The 24,913-nt window shown below is 35.8% G+C and overlaps 1 protein-coding gene across 5 annotated transcripts in view; it reads right to left on the bottom strand.

The window, feature by feature from the left end:
- Window positions 1-11,108: 11,108 nt before the first annotated feature.
- The window catches only part of LOC138706800 (neprilysin-11-like), a 57,676-nt gene continuing 43,871 nt past the window's right edge, over window positions 11,109-24,913 (bottom strand). For all 5 annotated transcript variants that reach the window (XM_069836539.1, XM_069836531.1, XM_069836521.1 and 2 more), the window contains 6 exons: window positions 24,162-24,220; window positions 23,964-24,012; window positions 20,665-20,732; window positions 17,665-17,795; window positions 15,190-15,354; window positions 11,109-11,586 (listed from right to left, as the gene is read on the bottom strand). In XM_069836539.1, the coding sequence (XP_069692640.1) occupies window positions 11,410-11,586; window positions 15,190-15,354; window positions 17,665-17,795; window positions 20,665-20,732; window positions 23,964-24,012; window positions 24,162-24,220 (649 nt within the window). In that variant the 3' untranslated portion in view covers window positions 11,109-11,409. The remainder of the gene's footprint in view (window positions 11,587-15,189; window positions 15,355-17,664; window positions 17,796-20,664; window positions 20,733-23,963; window positions 24,013-24,161; window positions 24,221-24,913) is intronic.

The following is a 24,913-nucleotide window of genomic DNA, read 5'->3' on the forward strand; positions in this document are numbered from 1 at the left end:
ACTCACTAACAAAATAAAATAATTATACAAGACAAATTACTAAGGTTACCCTTCTTATGGATTTCATGAATTCATATCAGGTACCGATACAGGTTGTCTTTCTAACCTCAATGAACCACTTCAGTTCTTTCTGAAGGTCAGGAAAACTAGGAAAGAGTGACTTAGATTTAGGACAGATAAAAGGTTCATGTCCACAAATGAGAAGGCTCCAGATAAGTAAATCGGTCATTTCTCTCTCGTGTCAAAATTAAACTCTGAAAGTAAGACAATGAACCTATTGAGTCGCCTGCATAAGGGTGTGTTTGTGACCCTCCCTATTGTCCATTTATACGTTATGTCCTTTACGAGACAGAGACACGACGAGTGTGTAGTGATTAGGGGTCAAAAATCTAATTTTGTATTTTGTGTTTTAAAAACATGCAAATCTTGCTCTTTAAAACAATATATTGTGAGAGTATCTCTGCAGATAAGGCCTTCAAATGGCCTCTTTAAATTTTCCGGATTATGTAATTCATACATCCTTTTTTTAATGCAGTTTTCCGTAAGTTAATACTTTTTGAAACTTAAGTACATTTTTTTCTGAAAATATTGAATCTATTTACATGAAATTTTTCTGTACTCTGTATTCTAAAAAGTAGACCTACAAACATGTAACATGAGGGAAAAATATATATTCATTGAAAGAATTGGCAAAAATTGTTAATCAAAGTTTAATATTTCTGTTTCACTAAGGGTGAAATATTTACCTATATTTTGTTTTAGAATTTACAATATACATTACTTGATAAATTAAAAAAATAAAAATAAAATTGAAGTAAGTAATTGAAAATTGAGGTAAATGTAGCAAAGTGGAAAAATAGGCTACCAGTTAGGGCCTTTCTTTTGCACTTGGGTAAGAAACCAATTAGTTGTCTTTTATACCACTGAATTCAGAATTACTTATTGTATAACCATGGAAATTTTTATTCCACTCTCAACACTAAAAACCTAGAAATATTGAACTAAACTTTTGTACTGAAATTCTCAATCGCACAGTCATTACTACCCTCTCCCCTTAAAAACAGCCAGTCTTTTTATGTGATTTCTTTTGTTTTCCCCTTTATTGATGTTTTAAAAGAACAAAGATACGTGAAGTATTATCATAATCAAATCCACTCCTTTCATCAGTGGTGAATTACTTCAGAGACATGTTGGCCTATACGTTTTTCAACAGTTCTACCTCCGAACCATAAATTAACGGACTATATTCAAATAAAATAAATATGTTCCAGTAACAAACTTTAATCAGTAGGTCTAAGAAAAACAAGAAATTTTACCGAATCATGAAACACCACTGATGCAAAAAGAATCAACTCTCCTAACAACTCGTCCTTTGAATAAAAACTATTCATGGAACGGAAAATTGTAGAAGATAGAGAGAAAGTTTCATCTGTACTGAAATTTTCAAAGACACGAAGTCGAAAAAAGACTAAACCTTAATATGGTTATTGGTACACTGACGTTCAAAGATGTCTCACTCTAATAAACGATAGTGATCGATAATTTGTTGGTGTAAGTGTGGCTTCTTTAGTTCTTACTTCTATGAATAGATGGCGTAGATAACAGTCAGTGTTGCCAATCGTACATAAATATACCCGCATTATATAATTCAATTTTCAAACCACTCTACTGATTGTAAAACAACATTTAATTTAGCTGGAAACCGCTGATATCTTCAATTATGAGAATAATTTATGCTTAAACTATATCATCATATTTCCCGACACTTTTTAATCGCTCTAATAATGGTGTCACCTACTGAACACTAGCGGAACTATTTCAAAGTTTGTCAATTTGATATATCTTTGATTCTGACTTATCCCGTGGTTAAAATGTTCGTTTACACCAGTGATGTCAAAGCAAGCGCATTTTTCTGACCTTGACGTCGTGCGCGGGCAACAAGCGCTAAGTATGGAAAGAGAAAGGGTTGTGTATATGAATAAGCAGCCTATTGGATCAAGAAAACAGTGGTGCACAAACTTCAAACGGAACGTGAAATTTTATGTCGTTATTTTTATATGGCTTCTTTCTGTTTAATATTATCTACATTGTCTGTAAAACAAAAGTACTAACACTGATTTCATAATATTGCACTTTTGTTTTAAATCTTAATAACATAATAGAGTTAAGAAGGAATATTCACTTAAATTCCATAGTAGTATAATATTATGCTGTATTAAGTGGATGAAACACATCATTCATAAAGAAAGTGATATTCCAAAGAAAGAGATTGAGTATGACATGATAAGTTGGAATTTATATTGATGGTATCTTTAGCCTTACAAAAGATATCAATAAACTAATCAAAACAATATTACAGTACAAAGCAAAGTTACCTAGGTGCTGTATCTGTTTTAAGTATAACTAATATTACATAACAAAACTCTTATCGCATTATGCTTTTAAGGTGATATTTGTGAGCAACTTTCTATCATCAGAATATTAAATTATTTTCTCGAAATCTGCTGAAGCTATAGAGCTGACATTTTCACAACATATGGGCACGTATCTTTTGCTTATGATGTAACAGTAGTTGCTTTGTTAATTCATTTCCTTACAAACAATTTCCATGCGAATATTTTCAAAATTTTCAATACACTATCTTCAGTAATACGTATATACGGTATATTAAATTTACGAAAACATTCTGTAACGCTACTAAATGAATAGGCCTATACCTGAAAATTTCACTTTTCTATTTCTTTTGAATAAAAAAATCAAACTTGTGAAAAATGAGCATTAAAATTAAAACTTACGTTCTTATAATGCACTTATACTTCTCAGGCAAATCTAAAAATTAACATGGATACAGTTTTAATAAATTCTCTTCCCTTTATCTATTGAATCAGTGCTGTCCATCCCTGAATATAGCTGGACCAAGCGGCATATACCACCTCTTTCGTCTGTCTCTTTCCTTTCCGCTGTAAAGCGCTCATGCTCTCCAAGGCTCTAAAGCGCGCGCTTGCTCCTGTGGGCATCAATTGACATGCCTGGTTTACACGATCATAAAATCGTAGGTCAGATATCTTTGAACATCAGTGTACTAAAATGCAAGTAGATTTATCAACGTTCAAGGGTGTCAGCGAAGCTAACCGCTCCACCATGTTTATAACTATTCATCAGAGCTCAAGATATTTGTAGAGTATGAATGAAGGAATAGCTCCTCTATTTAATACAAAGTTGCTTCCAGTTGTCTTGCAACAGAACAGAATTCCATCAGTGTCAACAGCTCATGATCATGCTGCGCTCCGAAGTGACGTCGGACCAACCCTCATAAGCTTTCTATGAAGGCTCTGTTAGCAATGTAGAAATATGCAATTTCCTATGAGTAACCCCGGCAGGCAAATAAATAAGGCCAAAAACGTTTAGTTTTAGTTACCAAAGCTCCAAGTTTTCATTGTTTACATATGAATAATTTGCTCTCCCATTTGTATATACTAAACCTTTCAAATCGGAAATATTTAAATACTCGTCAAAACAATGTAGAGTATGGCGTTATGAATAAAAAATAATACCATCATGATTATGTCTCGTGCATTTTATTTTATATCCACAAAACCAGGTAAGTTTCAAATAAGCAGCTACATATCTGTGGCCGGGAGGAAAAAAGGTCTTAAGTAAAAATTGTATACTTTTCAGGAGAGCAGTAGAAAGATTGAAATTGGTGTCAATTATAGAGTTTTTTTTAATTAAGAGGTTTTTCCTAGATATTATTTGTTTATATTTCTTCTAAAATAGGTAATGTTGTTCATTTAACAATTTTCTTGATTATTTCCAAAAATAGCCGCACGTAAGCCCTTTTAAGATTAGAACCCAAACTGAGTAGAAGAGACTATTTAAACATAAGACCTTTTTAATATTTACATATATGAGAAATGTAAATTATTAGGAATGCAAAATGGATCTTAAACAATTATAGGACTGTTTACCCTGGTGCCTAAAGTTTTAAAAGGAAAGAGCATCAGTATGTGATAAAATGGCTAAAATACAAGTTAGACCTTTTTAATAGGGAAGCATGGAAAGTAAACATGTGATGGTTTGTAAGGAATAAAGTATCAAATATACTTAAGTCCTCTATTCTGCGTGTGCTCGATTCAGAAAGTACTTAGGACATTTGGTAACGCTCTATAAATCCAGTCAGGAGTCTTATTTGACTTTAGCTGTTTTACCAGATTGTAGAGAATTGTTTCTGCTTTCAGAATATATAAAAATCTCATTTTCACAAAAAATTGATTTAAGACCTTTTTCCTCCCGGCCACAAGGAACCTGACAAGGAATCCATTTTATAGGAAATGTGTTGTGGTTGTTAAGTCATCATCTCATATTCTGGTGGAATGTCAGAGTTTCAATTAGATTACGGATATACGCCTCTAGAAACACATGCTATATCCCGAGGATATACAGGAAATCTAAGTAGTACCACCAAGTCGACCAATCACTGTATCTCCTGGGTTTATACATAGTTTAGGAGACGAGCACTGGGCCATATGTGCCTATACTCGTACTTCGTTCCATAATGTCTGACAGGCGATGTAAATATTGCTATTCAACCAATGGCAGAGACTTATATTGAAGTTGGCCGGTCTGAAGCGTTCTACCTCCACCCAACTTCAACATAAATCTCGAATGTGACTCCTGCCATTGGTTAAATAATTACACTGAACAACAAATGTTTACTTTTGTCTCGCTCCGAAATAAAAATAGGTGAATATTACTAATATGTATGCCCTAAATCTGAATTTAAAATCCAAATTTCCCCATCACGTACCATTTTCCGGGGAAAATGAATTGAATTTTTTTATGAAAAAACTTCTTTTTCTTTAATTTTTCACGGCTACTGATAAAATTACAACACTCTAGGGATTCAAAACGCCTCGTAATACTTGAAAAATGTGTAATGGATACAATAATTATGTTACATAGTTTAAAACACAACAACAATATAAATATTTCAGGCGTATAGTGAGAAAAATCTCGGAATTTGAACTTACAATTTAAAAGAATTTTTGGATGACTTCCATTTGTAACTAGACCCTTGGAATATTTTTTACAAGGAACCAATAATAGTCTGCAAGCATGCTGGATGATGATCTTTTTTTATATCGCCTTTCCATTTCAGATATTTCTTGATGAAATCTTTCCCCATGCTCGTCGCTTACAGCTCCAAAGTTAGGAGGAAATAAACCCAAATGGGAATGTAAAAAAGTGTATTTTGAGAGATATATTACACCCCATTTTCTCATATGCACTTAACATGATTTCCACAACAAGTTCTATGTAGTTGTCTGCCCTAGAATTTCCAAGGAAATTTGAGCAAAACATATTTGAAAGCGCATCATGCCATTTTTTCTGTAACGGAAAGTTTTTCCTCAAACAAAGAGTCAGCAATAACTTTATGAATTTGTGGACCGATGAAAATGTCCTCTTTTAATTTGCATTCACTCAAATTGGTAAATATTTCTTTTAAATACCGAAAACCACACCCTTGTTTGTTCATTGCGTATACCTCACTTTAAACTGTTACGAAATTTGTTGTATAGAAGGGACCAATATATTTTTATTTATTATTTATTAAAAGAACATGCCAACAACCATAAGAAACCGGAAATAAGTCATAAACTCATAAAATGCATTAGCTTTTGTTTTGATTTACAACCCCTAACCCACGTCAGATGTTTCCTGGGGGAGAGCTTATCGAAAAGTGAAAGCATTGTATATCTTAAAAACCTTACGTGATACGAAGAAAAGAGATACATTTTAGAATTCAGTATATACCAAACCATAAGGCACACGTTGTTTTAAGCCGGAGAAAAATTCTTGTTGTTCAGTGTTATCCTTCTCCCATCCTCTGCCGTTAATGCTTACGTCGCCTCTCAGACATCGAACAAAATATAGATCAAGTGGAAGAAAAAGTTTCTAATACATTTGTTCAATTATCTAATTATGTCCTCTTAAACAAATGAATAATAGTTTGTATTTTGTATTCTGCGAAAAATGCGAGCCATTATTATTACTATTTTCATTTCAATTACCAATATAATATTCAGATTAAGGTAAAGAATCTTTGATCTTCTGCCTAAAAATTTCTACACTCTGAAAAAGAAAGCGATTATGCAACACAGTTATTTGTTAACTTTAATTAATAGCTTACTGTTATATACTAGTGATATAACAAACTATCAAATATTATTCATTCCCAGTTACTTCATCTATGTCTGGTACCTTCCAAGCTGGCTGTAAAATGATATTACAGAAACGCAGAATCCTTGCCTCATCTCGTCAGATACGATCCCGTTATCACCAATTCCATCGACGCTAAATAACCCAGTAGTTGATGCAGCGTCGTTAAATAACCAAGAAAAAACTTCATAGTTCACACCACGTCTGATATCAGTTTCAAAACATTTTGCTGGAACTGTTTTATTCTATATACCCACACAAGATGAAACAGATAGTCTCCATATTGGTACCGAGATGTTACCCAGTGTTACCAACTCGAATCTTAAAAACTAGCTGTGAAATATTGCAACGCTAAATGACTATATTATCAATGTAAAATTAAATTATTCTGCCGCTGTAAGTGCTAAAAATACCAGCTACATCTCTACTGGGTGTTCAGTTCAAAGTGTGTCATGGCTCGCTGTATGCCGTCATATGCCTAGTCGATGAGCCTAGAGAATTCAATCTTCCTACACTTCCGCAGAGGTGTATTACCTATGTGTTAGAGAAGTTGCATAGCAAGTACGGCGTTCATTCTGAAGAGTACTTACTGATACGTACGGTAACGCCGGTAGTGGCAGGAATGTGAACTGTTTGGAAACATGTACTGAGGTGGATTTTTTTCTTACTGTCAGGATATAGGGAGAGGGTTAAGACGATTTCTTACGTATTTGTTGGCATTAATTTCGACAGTCAACATGGACACGGAGCATTCGATTTGTATTGTGGAATGTTGCCGTACGCAACCGATGATAACAAATACCCTGCGTACGACTTTGCCGCGCAAAACACAGTTCGAAAGAGGTTATGGTAGCACACAGACAGTACAGACCGTCATCTGTTGTTACGACGTTCAAGTTATACCGTACACGTTCTTAAGTTCAGATTGAACGCCTTGATTAATAGGCAACTTCTCTGACATAAAAGCTGAAACTCACTTCAAATCGCTGACTCACAACAGTAACGTCATGACACACTTTGAAATGAACACCCAGTATATCAGCAATAGAAATTTAACATATATTTACCCGCTAAACTAACATAGAAAAACGCCAGATCTAGCGGAAAAACCGCTGAATTGGCAACACTGATGTTACCGCCGCAATTTTCTGGAAGGCTGCGCAAAAAGTAACTTTTCTCTCTTCACGGATTATATCAGTAACCGAAGAAATAGTTTCGTTGGTTTGCTCGATTAAGACGTACCGGTACGTAATGTTTAGCACTCTTATCGGAGTTCTTACCGTTACAGAATTTCGAAAACTATTTCAAATTACTTCTTGTATGACACGACAGCCAGATCTGGCCCTGATATCCTTTATTAACCCTCTCCATTCTTGTCTATCTCGCGCTGTACTTCTTCAGTTCCTCGTACCAAGAATCTTCTTTGTATCATACTCGAGTGCATCATTCATCTTACTTCTTGGTTTGCCTACCCGTCTCTTGCCATTCAGACTTATGCTCCATCATTTATTTGCTCATCACACGTTTTTATTATTATTATTATTATTATTATTATTATTATTATTATTATTATTGTTTCATGGTAGTAGAAACAAGGAAACAGGCAAAATTGAAATTCTTACAGGATCCAGTTGAGACGAATAGAGATAATTATTTCAATAAAAGACGGGAAGAAAATCGTACAGTTAGAGATAAAAAGGGAGATTACTTGAAGGAAAAACTGAATTAGGTAGAAATAAATAATAAAAATAAAAACATCTGAGATTTATATAAGGGCGTAAACTCAGGATAGGAACCAATGGCGGGCTTATGTGAGGGCGGCAATGAACCTCCGGGTTCCTTAAAAGCCAGTAAGTATAAGGGCATAAAGAAATTTAAGAATGGATATCAGGCAAGGGTAAACGTGATCAAGGATGAGATTGGTGACTTGCTTGCAGACTCTCATTCAATTCTGAACAGATGGAAAAACTATACATAGGCCAAATAGAAATGATCGAGACAAACTGCTGAGCCATTTATACCCGAACCCACACTTTCCGAAGTCGAAATTGCGATAGAAAATCTGAAAAATTATAAGTCTCCAGGTATCGATCAAATTCCAGCAGAATTAATACAAGAGGGTGGAAGAGCATTATCTAACGAAATTTATAAGCTTGTACTCGCTACTTGGGGAAAGGAAAGTGTACCAGATATGATCGTAGAGACTGGATTAATCTTGCTCAGGATAGGGACCAGTGACGAGCTTATGTGAGGGCGGCAATGAACCTCCGGGTTCCTTAAAAGCCAATAAGTAAGTAATTATTATTATTATTATTATTATTATTATTATTATTATTAGGCCATTATAGGGATATCTTATGCTAAGTTTTACCGTCAGATGGCAGGAGCGTTCCATGCGGCGCAACATGTTGTAGGCTATGTTATGTCATATGCTACAGTTGATTACGTTTTCCCGCTTGTTGGTTTTCTGTGCGTGTCAAAATTATATTTACAGTTATTTTTTAAAACCTAGTATAATTTAATATAATTCAATATTTTCTTACCTCATAATGTAATTTAGTTTACAATAAATAATAACGTAAACCTGTATAATATTGAGCGATTCCCCGAGATGGGTGGGGAAATCTGCAGTATGCAGAATATAAATACGAGTAAATTGAATGTTCATGAACCTAAACGAGAACTTTGAGAACAATATGCACGAATAAAAAAATAGGAAATATGTCGAAAGTGAATATTGCCCTCTTTAATTATTAGTATTTAAGAACCGTACGCTAAAAACAGGATATGCAGCCACCAATGTGTTTTTTTTTTTTATATAGAGAAGAGACTATCGAGCTTGAATTCCTTGTATTTTTTCTGTAGTTGCAGAAAGATCAAATGCAATTTTTAATAGGATGATATAATATGATCGCAATAGTATCACGATTAGTCGTGCGTTTTGTAGGTTAAGGACATGCAGTTTTGAATACTGTGTGGGATGATTTTGAAAATTTGAACTTAACATATGGCTTTAATAATTAGGGTACAGTACATTAAAAACATTATTCACGAAATGGATTTCACTAGGGATCGTCCTGGATAATAAACATTCCAGTTTATCGAGAGTTTACTGGAGGCGTAAACTTCGTAGACTCCTACAACTACTGCATATAATCTAAGCTAACACAGCTCGCTGTCGAGGTTGCATATGTTTTTATTAATTTTTCTTTTTCCTCTTCCAAAATGAAACCATAGTCAACAAGTCCTTACTTGAAGTAGTTACTTTTATTTAATAGGTAGCACTTTCGAGGCCCAATTTTATTACTTATATTTTTTAAGGTTTAAAGCATATGTTCAGAATATTTCGGGACCTGATTGAAGACAAAAAGCTTTCCCTGGTTTTTTACATATAGGACCATAACAAAAATTTGCCATTTTTAGTTGTTTTTATGAGTATTTAATATGTTAATACACTGCGTATATCCTCAATGTTTATATACCGAAAAACAAATGCACACGCGAAGCGCATCCCTCATAGTACACGTGCGCTATCTGTTGGTGCTAGTTCAGGATATCCCTATTATCATCATGATCATTATTATTATTATTATTATTATTATTATTATTATTACATACTTACAAATGGCTTTTAAGGAACCCGAAGGTTCATTGCCGCCCTCACATAAGCCCGCCAGTGGTCCCTATCCTGTGCAAGATTAATCCAGTCTCTATCATCATACCCCACCTCCCTCAAATCCATTTTAATATTATCTTCCCATCTACGTCTCGGCCTTCCTAAAGGTCTTTTTCCCTCCGGTCTCCCAACTAACACTCTATATGCAGTTCTGGATTCGCCCATACGTGCTACATGCCCTGCCCATCTCAAACGTCTGGATTTAATGTTCCTAATTATGTCAGGTGAAGAATACAATGCGTGCAGTTCTGTGTTGTGTAACTTTCTCCATTCTCCTGTAACTTCATCCCGCTTAGCCCCAAATATTTTCCTAAGCACCTTATTCTCAAACACCCTGAACCTATGTTCCTCTCTCAGAGTGAGAGTCCAAGTTTCACAACCATACAGAACAACCGGTAATATAACTGTTTTATAAATTCTAACTTTCAGATTTTTCGACAGCAGACTGGATGATAAGAGCTTCTCAACCGAATAATAACACGCATTATTAGTATTATTATTATTATTATTATTATTATTATTATTATTATTATTATTATTATTATTTTGCGTAGCAGGTTTTTATAAGTTTTAGGCTGAAATTTATGCCCACTCGCTCTTTTTAACACATCCTCCATTCCATGCGCATTTACGTACATAATGTATACTGTTTTCGCTGTAAGAAAAATCCTACTGTAAACACAAGCACGTGGCTGTCATACCCGTGACTGGCTGCTAGTCGAAACACTCACATGACGCAGGAAAATATAGTCCGTATTTGGAAACTATCATCTTGTATTATTTGAAAATAAAAAAATTGAATTCTAGTTGTTAAATGCAATGAAACATATAACTTCACTCATATGTAAAACGATATGTAAAAGAAAAGCTACTTTTATATTTTGTTATGTACTATGAACGCGGATGAATACCAACAGTAATACCGAGGTAGTCTGTTCTTGTAACAAGCTGGCATCACTTGACCTCGTAGCTGTTCACTTAAGCACGTGGGCTTCTGCATCCTCGGTGTGTTTGGTTATTAAACATAGAAGTAGAAACCCTCTCAAAAGCGGAGAAAAACAAATAGTCTTAAATGTATATAATAAGTTATGTGATTTTTAATTAGAGTAATTATAAAGTAAATGTTTCCTAAGCAAATGAATGCATAGTAGTGAGGTTAGGCCTACTTGACGAGTAACGGGAAATGATTAACATGAAACAGAATGTACAACAGTAGGCGGGAACACGTACTGAGATTCTACGGCGCCAAAGGACATCACTCCACAACGTGTTGTGCCAATGATTTGACTTAAGTAGGAAATAATTACACGAACGGTAGTACTTGCAGTAACAGATTTAATCGCGTCTTGTGGTCAGTCAGGTATTTTTTCATTAAGCCGTGTATTTTGAACAGCAGTATCGGTGAAATAATTTCACGGTTTGTGGAATAAAGAAATGTAATTAATTAGTTGTAATATTTAAAGGATTACCACAGTATTTGTTTTGGAGACGGAGGACCCCAAAATGCTACTCAACTACCACAGCACGCACTTCTGTCGCTGCATGTTCATGGCCGAACCTGTCCGACACTTCCAGGCTTCGGCGAACTCCGGGAAGTTGGAGAGGGTTCCGAGGACTCTGACGTAGGTGGGGGCGTGCTCGTCGCTCTCGTAGAACGAGTAGGAGTCCGCGCCCCAGTTCTCGCAGTTGCCCTGCAACGTAAAATACAATTCCAATTGTTTAAAGAGGTTCGTTTCTCACGTTTGTTACTAAACGAAAATATCATTTACTGTACAGTAAATATAAAATAAAACCGACAGATGCACGCCTTCATTATGCTATATAGTAATTATGATCTTAAGAACCTTACACAGAACTGCGTGTGGGTGCAGCCATCTGTCGACAGGTGGCGTAGCTTTAAAATGCTGCATATCTTTACATAGACCTTCTAGTAGATGGTGCAAGAAATGAAACAAAGAGAATGTAAGGATAACGAGGAAACAGGAATAAAATAGGGAATACAATGAGAACAAGGGGAAGACAAGAAAAACAATATGATAAATACAAGGAGAACAAGGGGAATGCAAGGAGAATATGATAGTACTGTCATCCTCTGAAGAGTTTAGTGCCGAGAGGAATGCGGTTCCGACTAGTCTAGCGCGGTACTGGAGTGGGAGGGAACAGTGACAGCGGCAGTCTGGAAGGAAGTAACAATCATACTGAAAACATTTCACTCGTATATACGTGGTACAGTCATTAAGTTCTAAGACTTGACGCCTGGAGGGTAGGCTCCCACAAAAATCTGGATGTATCACAAGATGCCGCATAACACGGCGTACATTTAAACAGAACCACATCCTCCCTCAAAATAGTCTCCGTTGGCTGTTATGCACGTTTGCCAACGTTGGTATAGCTGCTGGAAGCACCGTTGAAAGATGTTGGCAGGAAGGTCCCGTATGGCTTCTCTTGTGGCAGTCATGACCTCTTCGGAAGAATGAAATCTACGCCCACGTAGGGTTGCTTTCATGCGAGGAAAGAGAAAAAAATCGCATGGTGCGAGATCAGGTGAGTACGGAGGGTGTGGAAGAACTGTCACCTGTTGTCTTGCAAGTTCCTCTTGGACAAGGACAGAGCGATGTGCAGGGACGTTGTCATGTAGCAACAGCCAATTCTTTGTACGCCATAGCTCAGGTCGCTTACGGCGAATTGAATCTCGTAAACGGCCAAGGATCTCTTTGTAGCGGGTTTTGTTCACAGTTGCACCTTCTGGGATGAATTCCATGTGAAAAATTCCATTTGAATCAAAAAACAGTTCAAGCATCACCTTGCCTTTTGACCTGTCTTGTCGCTGTTTTTTCTGTCGTGGTGATAAAGGCGTTTTCCAGGTGGCGGATTGTCGTTTCAGTTGCGGATCGTAAAGGAAACACGAAGTTTTGTCTCCAGTTATTATCCGGTTGAGAAACGTCGGATCATCGTCAGCACTACTGATGAGGTCACCACAAATCGTCATGCGACAGGATTCGTGGCACACTGTGCTGGGTAACACGAGACATGTTCAGGTCATCAGACAGAATTTTGTAGCAAGTGCCATGGCTGACCCCTACTGTTGCTGCGATATCGTCTACCGATTGGGAGCGGTTAGCAGGCACCAACGTTGCAACTTCTTGGATCTTGCGTTCAGTTCGAATTGTTTGTGGCCGACCAGTACGCACATCATCTTCCAAACTGTCTCTTCCTTGCAAAAAACGTCGGGGCCACCTAAACACAACACTGCGACTCACTGCGTCCTCACCGTAAACTTGCTGCATCATTTGAAACGTTTCTTCAGCAGTTTTGCCTAATTTCTGGCAGAACTTGATGTTTGTCCGTTGCTCAAACTGTGACATCTCGGGTTCCGACGTGCGCATTCAAATCACCGTCACAACAAAGACCGTAGTTCTGCTTACAGTACATGCACTCAATTGTCTCTTGTTAGGTCGAGAGACTAACTGACAAGGTATCATACCATGGCGCCACCTATGCGCTATAGTGCACCACAACGCCACTATGCGCTCAGTATTAGAACTTAATGACTGTACCACGTATAGTACCTAACACGTGCACATAGTCACACACTACTACAAACTGAAGACTGCATATTTTTGGACGATTAATACTTCCCACTCCGCTCGGCTCGGCTTGGCTGTGGCAACAAAAGAATCTATCTGCAACCTCCCCCGCACCGATGGCAAGAATACCTCAGGTCCCAGCGCTAAACTCGTCGGAGGAAGACAGTAACAATGTGAAGACAAGGAGAGCAAGGGAAAGAAAAGGTGAACAAGAGTAATACAAGGAGAACAAGGGGAAGGAAAGATGAATAAGAGCAACTCAGAGAGAATACAAAGAGAGCAAGGGGAATAACACTATAACAAGGGAAATACAAGGATAACGACAAGACAAGGAGAACAAAGGGAATAGAGAGAGAACAATGGGAATATAAGGTAAACAAGAGGAATATAAAGGTAAGGGGAAAACACGAATAAAAAGGGAAAAACAATGAGAACAAGTGGAAGGCAAGAAAAACAAGATGATAAAGACAAGGAGAACAAGGGGAATGCAAGGAGATAATGAGAAGAACAATGTTAAGACAAAGAGAATAAGGGAAAAAAGGTGAACAAAGGCAACACAAGGAGAATACAAAGAGAACAAGGGGAATAAAAGGATAATAAGGAAAATACAGGGGTAACGTGAAGACAAGAAGAACAAAGGGAATCGAGAGAGAACATGAAGAATACAAAGCTGACAAGGAGAATATAAGGACAGCAGGGAGAAAAGAATAAAAAGGGGAATACAATGAGAACAAGTGGAAGGCAAGAAGAACAAGGTCATGAAGACAAGGGGAATAAGGGGAATACAAGGAGAACAAGTGAATATGAGAAGAACAATGTTAAGATAAAGAGAACAAGGGAAAGAAAAGGTGAACAAAGGCAACACAAGGAGAATACAAAGAGAACAAGGGGAATAAAAGGATAATAAGGAAAATACAGGGGTAACGTGAAGACAAGAAGAACAAAGGGAATCGAGAGAGAACATGAAGAATACAAAGCTGACAAGGAGAATATAAGGACAGCAGGGAGACAAGAATAAAAAGGGGAATGCAATGAGAACAAGTGGAAGGCAAGAAAAACAAGGTCATGAAGACAAGGGGAATAAGGGGAATACAAGGAGTACAAGTGAATATGAGAAGAACAATGTGAAGACGAGTAGAGCAAGGAGAAGAAAAGGTGAACAAGGATAACACAAGGAGAATACGAAGAGAACAAGGGGAATAAAAGATAACAAGGAGAATGCAAGATTAACGGAAAGACAAGAATAATAAGGGGAATACAGATGAAGGAGGTAAAACGAATGACAATGGATAAACAGAGTATTTTCGTTCCTTATTTGATTAGTGATGGGTAACACAAAATGACCGAAAACATGTGGACAAAACATTCTCGTTGACGCAAAATCTGTGTGAAGCCAATGTTCTAGGACACGAGCGATAATGTGATGTGCTAGAAGTGTTTATACAGTGAAACTTAATAATAGGTTATATTTTTCCGAAAATAGTCAACAAGGGTTAGGTCTTCTATATTAAACAAGTTCTTATGTGACCTTAAACCTATCGAAAACAGCTCGTCGATATCAGTAATAATATAGATAGGGATATGTAATGTAATAGTTTCAAGTGCCTCACAATATAGCACGTATATTGACAAACTCCATTTTAAATCACTTTTCTCATTTCCTTATATTTTCATAACCAAATCAAAGCTTACTCGTTTTTTACTTACAAATGCAAACGACAAAAAGAAGAGTTGTTCGTCCGAGAACTCTTCGAAGCCAGGAAGTTTGGGCTCTGGCTCATTTTGTGCCTGGAATCTCTCATAAGCCTTCAAGGCCCCACGAAGGCCAACATTATCAGCTACATTCTCTGTAACCGTCATGTTCCCGTCCACCTGTTGAGAAAGAATCCAACATTAAGAAGACAATCACATATTATTACCTCTTGCCAACAAGATGTACTTTATTATGATTTGGTTCTGAAATTTCTTAGAATTAAGCTCTGTAAGAATAAGCAAAGCCAGGTAAGATTATGCTCGACTGGTCGAAGACAAACATCCTTATTTGAGAGAAAAGTTGTTACTGCAACGTTGCCACGTTTTCGAAATATAGGACTTACCAACGAACTTCTTACTACTACTGCTATCAAAATCAATATCAGTTACTGATATTTGCGTTGCGTGAATTGTCACACTACCGCTTACCTTAGCCGAAGACTTTTTTCGCTTATTTTTCCTCATTGACTTTACAGATCGACTTAATGTTCTTTGTCCCCCCCTCCCCCACTACTGAGTATCATCAATATGGTGCCTGATATTGTTTGTCTGCACTTTCTTCAATGTACTGATACATGGCGAGTATTATCAAATTTTCTTCTCTCTCATTACACAAAATGAATTAGCATAATAAATAAATAATTAATATAATACCAGTACAGAAATCAACACAATCCGCACTAAATATGGGAGATTATTTCAAAATGGTTTTTTCCATCTTAGTATTTTTTCGAGAAGCTATAAAGATTTATTCATCTTGATTACACAGACATGGAAATTCTACACATCCAACCAAAAAGCCAGAAACTAAACACACTAGAACAATACGAAATATACAGACACACAAAAACACATCCAAATGAAATTCTCAACACACAACTCAATTTCAGAACACACACACACTCTTTGACTTCACATTACACTATACAAACACACCCCCACAGTAAACAAAGCAAAAGGCGCCAAAACCAGCAACAACCAGTTCTGAAGAAGGTCAACAACAGACCGAAACGTGTTAACCAGGTATAGTAATATTTAACACGAGAAAGACATATAATGCATATTCCGAAAAAGATAAAGATTTATCACGTATAAAGATATTTCAGAAACGACAAACATTATACTGGCAATTTTTAGCGCGGTGAGAGTATTTGAAACAAAGTGAAGGTGAAATCAAAGTTTATACAGTACAATTTATCAAAATTATTGCATAACTCGCATTTTGATCCCATTAAGTAGAAATAACTCGTTTTACAACACAGGGAAACAGTCATTAAGGCTTGAAACAATCGATTTACAATATTAAAGTTTCTATATTGTAATTCTAGTACTATTGAGCAATAATAATACAAATTTCTAGATTGTAATTCTAGTACTATTGAGCAATAATAATACAAATTTCTATATTGTAATTCTAGTACTATTGAGCAATAATAATACAAATTTCTATATTGTAATTCTAGTACTATTGAGCAATAATAATACAAATTTCTAGATTGTAATTCTAGTACTATTGAGCAATAATAATACAAATTTCTATATTGTAATTCTAGTACTATTGAGCAATAATAATACAAATTTCTATATTGTAATTCTAGTACTATTGAGCAATAATAATACAAATTTCTAGATTGTAATTCTAGTACTATTGAGCAATAATAATACAAATTTCTAGATTGTAATTCTAGTACTATTGAGCAATAATAATACAAAGACTATTACAATAAAATTATATCCTTCTGAGTGCTGAGACATTTGTTCTTTTATTTTTGAAGTTCAATATAATTATATACTTAAAAAAAGGCACTGATATGAGGAAAAATGCTGAAAAATTCTGCAGGTTACAGGTATGGCACAAATACAGGTATATTATACTATACTTTCCTATTTTCTGCCTTCCTCTTTCACTCCGCATATGATTTATACACCTTAATGTCGTCTATCATCTGATATCTTCTTCTGTCACGAACTCTTCTCCCGTTCACTATTCCTTCCAATGCATCCTTCAGCAGGCAGTTTCTTCTCAATCAGTGACCCGGCCATTTCCTTTTTCTCTTTCTGATCAGTTTCAGCATCATTCTTTCTTCATCCACTCTTTCCAACACAGCTTCGTTTCTCACCGCCTGTTCATTTCACACGCTCCATCCTCCTCCATATGCACATTTCAAATGCTGGGTTTGCAATAAAAGATCTGCCCTTGGGCTACTTTTAATTCCTGGTAATATAATTTAAGCATCCCCTTCTAGGAGTAACACACTAACTGTGGATCTATGTTGCGCCAGAAAGATACTATTACGGTTAACGATGTAATGTCGCTTTTGTCGAATGTTTTCTTATTCTTCTAAACCTCACGTTCTTCTCTTAAGTCACGGAACTTACTACACATCCAACTAATATTAGGTATTTGCAATAATATTTTCTAATACTTGCCCGAGACTCCGTCTTTTCTAACTGGTAGCCGTCATACTGCTCGATGAAACATGCGGTTCTGTTAACGTATTTCTCCATGGTGCTATTAGACCACCACCGCCGAACATTTCCATGCTTGTCATAATGAATTCCTGCAAGTTAAATCAAATATTATCCCACCTCATGGTCATTACCACTTCACAACAAATCCATTATAAAAAGTTCACACCCCTTACTATCAACACTAAGTGAAAACGAAGAATGAAGTCAGCAAAATACCTCGAAGATTAGCAATCAACAGGTTTAAGAATCATTCCCTGATAATCATGCAGTCAGCCATTTTGGGTCCTGTTCCTTTTATTGTATACTAGCCGTACCCCTGCTCTCCGCATAATTAAAATAGGACATTTGATCCAGGGAACATTCGTGTTCGATAGAAGGATAAATCGTTTATTATGTTACTTAAATTGTATTAAAAAATTCAAATGCGATCATTTTCATCCAGAGATATACTGGAAACGAATGCCTATCAAGTTTTCTGTGCATAAGAAGCTATTTTAATCTTACCTGTCCTCGATTCACTCAGAAGTTACTGTAATAACATTATAGCATTATGTCCATCTAGAGAATCTACACTTTCCAATGATGAATTAATAATTAATTATGCAAATCGGTTAATTTAGCTTCCGATATTACTTCATACAAACACAGAAACATTCTCTGTAGGCTATGTTTCATAGCTTTCGATTGTTGTTGTCCAAGGCCCCTTATAGATGAAGTCATTTGTTTTTTATTTCATTACACCGCCTAGATGGCATTGTTATTGTAATTTTGAAACTCGTTTATCTCATTAAATATCAGTACTATCAAAATTTTGCATGGAATAAAACTTATCGGAAATTATTTTTAAAGAAACTTTTGTTATGTAATATTTTTCACGAAAATTAATAATAAGGGAGATATTTCGATTTATTTAATTCAAGCCCCCTTATAACCTCCCTTTTAAATAAAATATTTTGAATGTCATATAGCCTAAATTCTAAGTTACAACGAACTTAATTTATATGCCAATTTTCATATAAATCGATTCAGCCATTATCACGTGAAAAGGTAACAAACATCCAGACAGACAGACAGACATACAAACAAAATTTTCAAAAAAGCGATTTTCGGTTTCAGGGCGCTTAATTATATATGTTACGACCAATTATTTTTGGAAAATCGAAAATTACCAGAAAAATTTCGGCTACAGATTTATTATTAGTATAGAATAGATTGTACTCGTATCAACGATTTATCTGCCAATGTTAAAATGAACATATAGAGTGCTATTCATAGACATTTCGCTATCCCGCGCTACGAGCGTGCTAAACAGGATTCATATCATATCATATCATATCATATCGCGAACACTGGTTTATGAATACGAAAAACGTTAGTTCGCTGATCATCCACCGAAAGCCCGGGCTAAGAATGTCTATGAATAGGGCCCTCAATACCTTACCTTTTTGCAGATGATTTTGCACTAAAAATTTAGTTGTAACGTCAGTGGTATTACTTCTATTAATGATCTTCATTTATTTATTCATGATAGGTGCAGTGCAAATTCTCCTTCGCTTAATAAACTGTAGACATAAAAATTACTTTAAATCGTAATGAAAATTTACCTACAAATACTACTCGATTTCTTGACATTCAGATTGAGTCTAATCTTGGTTGGAATGCTTTTCTTAATCACATTGCTCAAAAAGATTAGTAAAAGCTGATTTATTCTTAGAATATTAAAAGATAGGTAGTGTAAATTATGATACTTTAATCACTGTGCATTATGGATGTATTCACAGTTTTTTTAGCTACGGTACATTGTTATGGGGTAATCATACTTCTTCCAAGAAGCTTTTTCTATTACAGAAGAGAGCTCTTAGAATAATATGTAGAGCTCGCCATAAAGAGCATTTTAAACCACTTTTTATTAAAACAGATATTCTTATCTTGCCTTTTATTTATGGTATGCCTTGCCTTTTATATGTCAGGAAAAATATTTGTATTTTTAAAAAGTCCCGTAACACTCATAATCATTTTACTCGTGGCAATTTTAATATATATTTGGATAAATATTCTCTTTCGCAGAACAGTTTTGAATATACATATGTCTATAAACTTATTTAATATTCTCCTAACAGTATTAAGAATTTACTTATCGAAACTTAAATTAAACCCTCTTTATAATGTGAAAGAATTATCTGGTGATATTTTATATTTTTTTATGCTCGACAATGCCGAAATGTAGTAATTATACACCTGATAGCAGCCCTTTAACGGACCTCATTAAAGTACACGTATTCATTAAAGTTCAGGTGTTCCACCAATCAGAAAACACCATTGTAGCAATATGAAAGCGCAAGTATCGATTATTCTCGGATATGCAATCGAAAGACAACTAGCGAAACGTCACGGAGGCTGGAAATCCAATACTGTCGCAGAAGGTTATGTTCTGTTACTATAATAATTAGCGTTAATTGTAAATAATATTCAAATAAATTCAATTTGTCATCTAGTTTTCAATGTCTAAATCAATTTCAAGGTTATATCAAGATTAATGTTCATTTTACCCTCTAGATTATATCAAGGTCAATGACATTTGTTCCTCGGAAAAAAAATCAATACTTTCGCGTCTGCGCACATCCCACAATTTACGAGATATCCCCAGTCAGATAAGAATAACATGAATACTTATGAATAATTTCAAGTTAGAAATATGGTCGAGCATAAAATGTCGCATGAAACTTGACTATAATGATAATTAAGACGCTCGTATGAAAATTATGAAACTCGCTTGCTCTCGTTTCATAAACATACTCGCATCTTAATTACTCGCTTGCGCTCGTTTCATAAACATACTCGCGTCTTAATTACTACCATTATAGGCTCGTTGCATAATGTACTAAATTATAACGGTGCCACATTATGCTGTAATATCATTTGGCGAATTAAATCAATTCAGTTCATTCTTATTGTTACCCGAGCTGTCGAATCCGTGAGACAGTTCGTGTCCCAGCAGCGATCCTACCGCGCCGTACTCCAGGGATCTGCAACAGGAACCAAGGAGACACCAACAACTGTTAAAATTGAGCTCAATGGCTCATCTCTGTATTACATATCTTTAAGTGGGTACAAGAATTTTATTCTTTTAGTTAAGCAAGCCTTCATTAGAAACCCAATTTTATTACTTAATTTCAGTCAAAAAAATATCCAAATAAGGAAAATGTAGGATATGTAATAAAACATGTTATCTGGAAGCCAGAGTTGGCAAATTATAAAACAACCTATACAAATGTGGATTTTTTGCAGAATATTAAAATATCAGCTACAGAGTTGAAGTGTTAAATACTTAAATTTCTAGAAGGTAAACGAAAATAGAATCGAGAAATTAGAGTAAAGAAAGATAAATTTCAATGGCCATTCAATCAAACATAATACATTTTTAAGATAGGCGCTCAGTTACCGATCGCCGCCTTCGAATTTTTATTCTTTGCACTATTTTAAATGGAACATCGCACACTTGGCCGTATCGACTCTGTCCGCATTACCGGATTCCATTCAGAATTCTTGCCAGAGACTTCTAAACGGATTTCCATACGTCCAAGATCGAAATAAAGAATGTCATGGCAAATATATCGATTGCAAGGTCTCCAATTGCGGTAATATTGAAGGTATAGTGAAATGGATGACGCGAAGCTTATTTTATTAAGTCCAACAGTATGACGAGGTTTACAAATCATGAAATTATAATTATAGCAATGTAATATGGAGAAAGGACATACGGAATGAGATTGGGAAAATACTGAATTAACCATGCCTTCACAGCTAATTTAAGTTACAGAGGTATTCATTTTATTTCCAGATTCAGTTCAGAATACTGCAATGAAATAATGCGCTCTAGCGGTAAATTACAACATTATTTGATGATTAATTTGAAAATGCGGTACTATAATAAAAATCTGAACGCACTGAACGAATTTTTCCCCGTAAGTGAGTGCCTAACTTAACTTGATATATAGGGTATTTAAAAAATCAGTTCAAACATTAAACCGCTATAAATATTGTAATATTTGAGATAGGGAAAAAACAAACACATCACAGTGTTGGGCAAACAACGGGGTTTACAAAACACTGGGAAGATGTCCGCCGTTCTCTTGTTCGACGTACAGCATTCTGTCTGCTACACTATGCACAGCATTTTGCAGATGTCTTGGAATATTGGAAATTTCTTGCTAGCTTGCATCTTTCAGTTAGAGTAGGTTTGTTGGATGTGTCAGGAAAACTCGTTCTTTAAGATAACCGCACAACCAAAAGTCGGCCGGATTCAAATCTGGAGATCATGGAGGCCACATTGTTGGAAAGTGCCTACTGATGACTTTGATCGGAAAACAAACCTCAGTTACGCGTGTTGACTTCACCATTAATTTTTAGTAGGTTATTTTACGACGCTTTATCAACAGCTTAGGTTATTTAGAGTCTTGATGAGATAAAGGTGATAATGCCGGTGACATGAGTCCGGGGTCCAACACCGAAAGTTACCCAGCATTTGCTCATATTGGCTTGAGGGAAAACCCCGGAAAAAACCTCAACCAGGTAACTTGCCCCGACCGGGAATCTAACCCGGGCCACCTGGTTTCCCGGCCAGACGCGCTAACCGTTATTCCACAGGTGCGGACAATAATGGAATAAGACAGACTGTTGCGGTAAACGGGGAGCGCTACTACAGCATGTTACAGAACTTCGTCATCCCTAGACTGAGGAATCACGATATGGAAAACATAATCTTCATGCAAGATGGCGCTCCACCCCACATCTTTATCCCTGCAAAACGATTAATTACGCAGATGTTTGGCGATCGTGTCATCAGTAGGCACTTTCCAACAATGCGGCCCCCGCTGACGCTTGGTTGTGAGATTACCTTAAAGAACGAGTTTTCCTGAAACATCCAACAATCCTACTGCAACTGAAAGATGCCATCTCGCAAGAAATTGCCAATATTCCAAGACATTATCTGCAAAACGCTGCGCATGGTGTCGCAGACAGAATGCTGTACGTTGAACTAGAGAACGACGGACATCTTCCGAGTGTTTTGTAAACCCCGTTGTTAGCCCAACACTGTGATGTTTTTGTTTTTTTGCCTACTCAAAATAATATTATAATACTAGCCGTACCCGTGCGCTCCGCTGCACCTGTTACAAATAAATATAAAGTAATTACATAATTAAAATAGGACGTTTGATCCAGGGAACATTCGTGTTTGATAGAAGGATAAATCGTTTAATATGTTACTTAATTAAATTGTATTTAAATAATTAAAATGCGATCATTTTGGTCCAGAGACCACTCATTTGGTGTTCCTTAATTGTTATTACATGGAACCATAGTTTAATGAAGATTGACATATCATTTAGTAATTAATTAGCTTCCGATATTACTTCATACAAACACAGAAACATTCTCTGTAAGCTATGTTTAATAGCTTTCGATTGTTGTTGTCCAAGGCCCCTTATAGACGAAGTCACTTGTTTTTATTTCATTACTGCGCCTTAGATGGAGTTCTTATCTTAATTTTAAAACCCATTTATCTCATTACACATCAGTCCTATCAAAATTTTGTATAGAGTAAAACTTATCGCAAATCATTTTTAAAGAAACTTTTGTTATGTAATATTTTACATGAAAATTAATAATAAGGGAAATATTTCGATTTATTTAATTCAACCCCCCTTATAACCCCCCTTTTAAATAATGTATTTTGAATACTATATATCCTAAAATCTAAGTTACAATGAACTTAATTTATATTCCAATTTTCATATAAATCGGTTCAGCCATTATCGCGTGAAAAGGTAACAAACATACAGACAGATAGACATACAAACAAAAATTTCAAAAAAGCGATTTTCGGTTTCAGGATGGTTAAATATACATGTTAGGATCAATTATTTTTGGAAAGGCGAAAATTACCAGAAAAATTTCGGTTACAGATTTATTATTAGTACAGATTTATAGCGGTTTAATGTTTGAACTGACTTTTGAAATACCCTATATATAGGGGAAAATACTACCAAAGTGTGACATTTTATATCTCAATGGCAGAGTATTTCATGGTGTTTCGGGCTGAAATGTAAGCAATAAATATATGTGTTGCAGAAAATATTCAGAGAAGCTATCATGAAAAACATATCTGGATAGCATGACAATCAAGATACTCACGAAAACAATATTAATTACTAGTCTAGTATTGCCGAATGAAAGTTCACGTTTAGTGTACTCACTGAAGACCCAATCCGTAGAACGGAAACTGCAAGATTGCTGACGGTACATCTGTAACAAGCAAAGAAATTCACTTTGAAAACTTGGTATCATGTTAATAGAGGCTTGTTCGGACTTTCGAAAATGGAATTTGTGCTTAAGATGCAATGAGAATATTTGGCTTATGATAACGCGTCATCTACGTGTGAGTTTCTACTTACAGATGGAATTTACTTCAATAGAGTTCACGGCATTCACTTCAACGGGGTCTATATTCCAACTGAAAAAAAAGATACGAATTCAGTATTATTTATATAGCCTACTTCAGAAGTTTAATGAAGGTTTGGCAACAATTATCTCAAATATGCAACAGGAGTTTTGACAAAGATAACTGAGCGGCAATTGAAGCGCATTTCTTGGAAGTACTCAAATAAGGTGAAGCACAGCTTCGTACGATTTTGAATCTACTGTGCATCATTTTTATTCACAATGTTTCAGTTTATGAAAAATCTACCAAAAAAGATAATTAAAAAAAACTGCTGTCCTAGTCTAGTGGTGTCACGTCATACAGGAACTATAGTCTCGTCGCTCTTATTTCCGGCAGCCAATCACGTTGCAGGTCGGCTACATTTAAACGTGTGCGTCTTGCCATTCGCTACTGATGATGTAATGCATTTCCTAAGGCTCGACAAATACTTCATATAATCGCCCGCCATTTTGGCTCTTTTGTTGGCGTTCGCAGCAATCACACGAGGATGTTATATGCCGCTCATTTATTTGCTGAATTACAGTGCGTTTGATTTATTATCATAGGAGCTACGACATGACAATGTTTAACGGTGAAGCAAGTAGATTCCTCATCTGGTAGCTCGGCAACGAAAGAACAAAAATGGCGAACGATACTACCTACTTAGACTCTATAGAGCCTTCACTTCTTAAGACGTAAGCAAAGAGGAGGAGTCACACCGGAAAT

This window comes from Periplaneta americana, chromosome 1, assembly GCF_040183065.1.
Source record: "Periplaneta americana isolate PAMFEO1 chromosome 1, P.americana_PAMFEO1_priV1, whole genome shotgun sequence".
Taxonomy (NCBI): Eukaryota; Metazoa; Arthropoda; class Insecta; order Blattodea; family Blattidae; genus Periplaneta; species Periplaneta americana.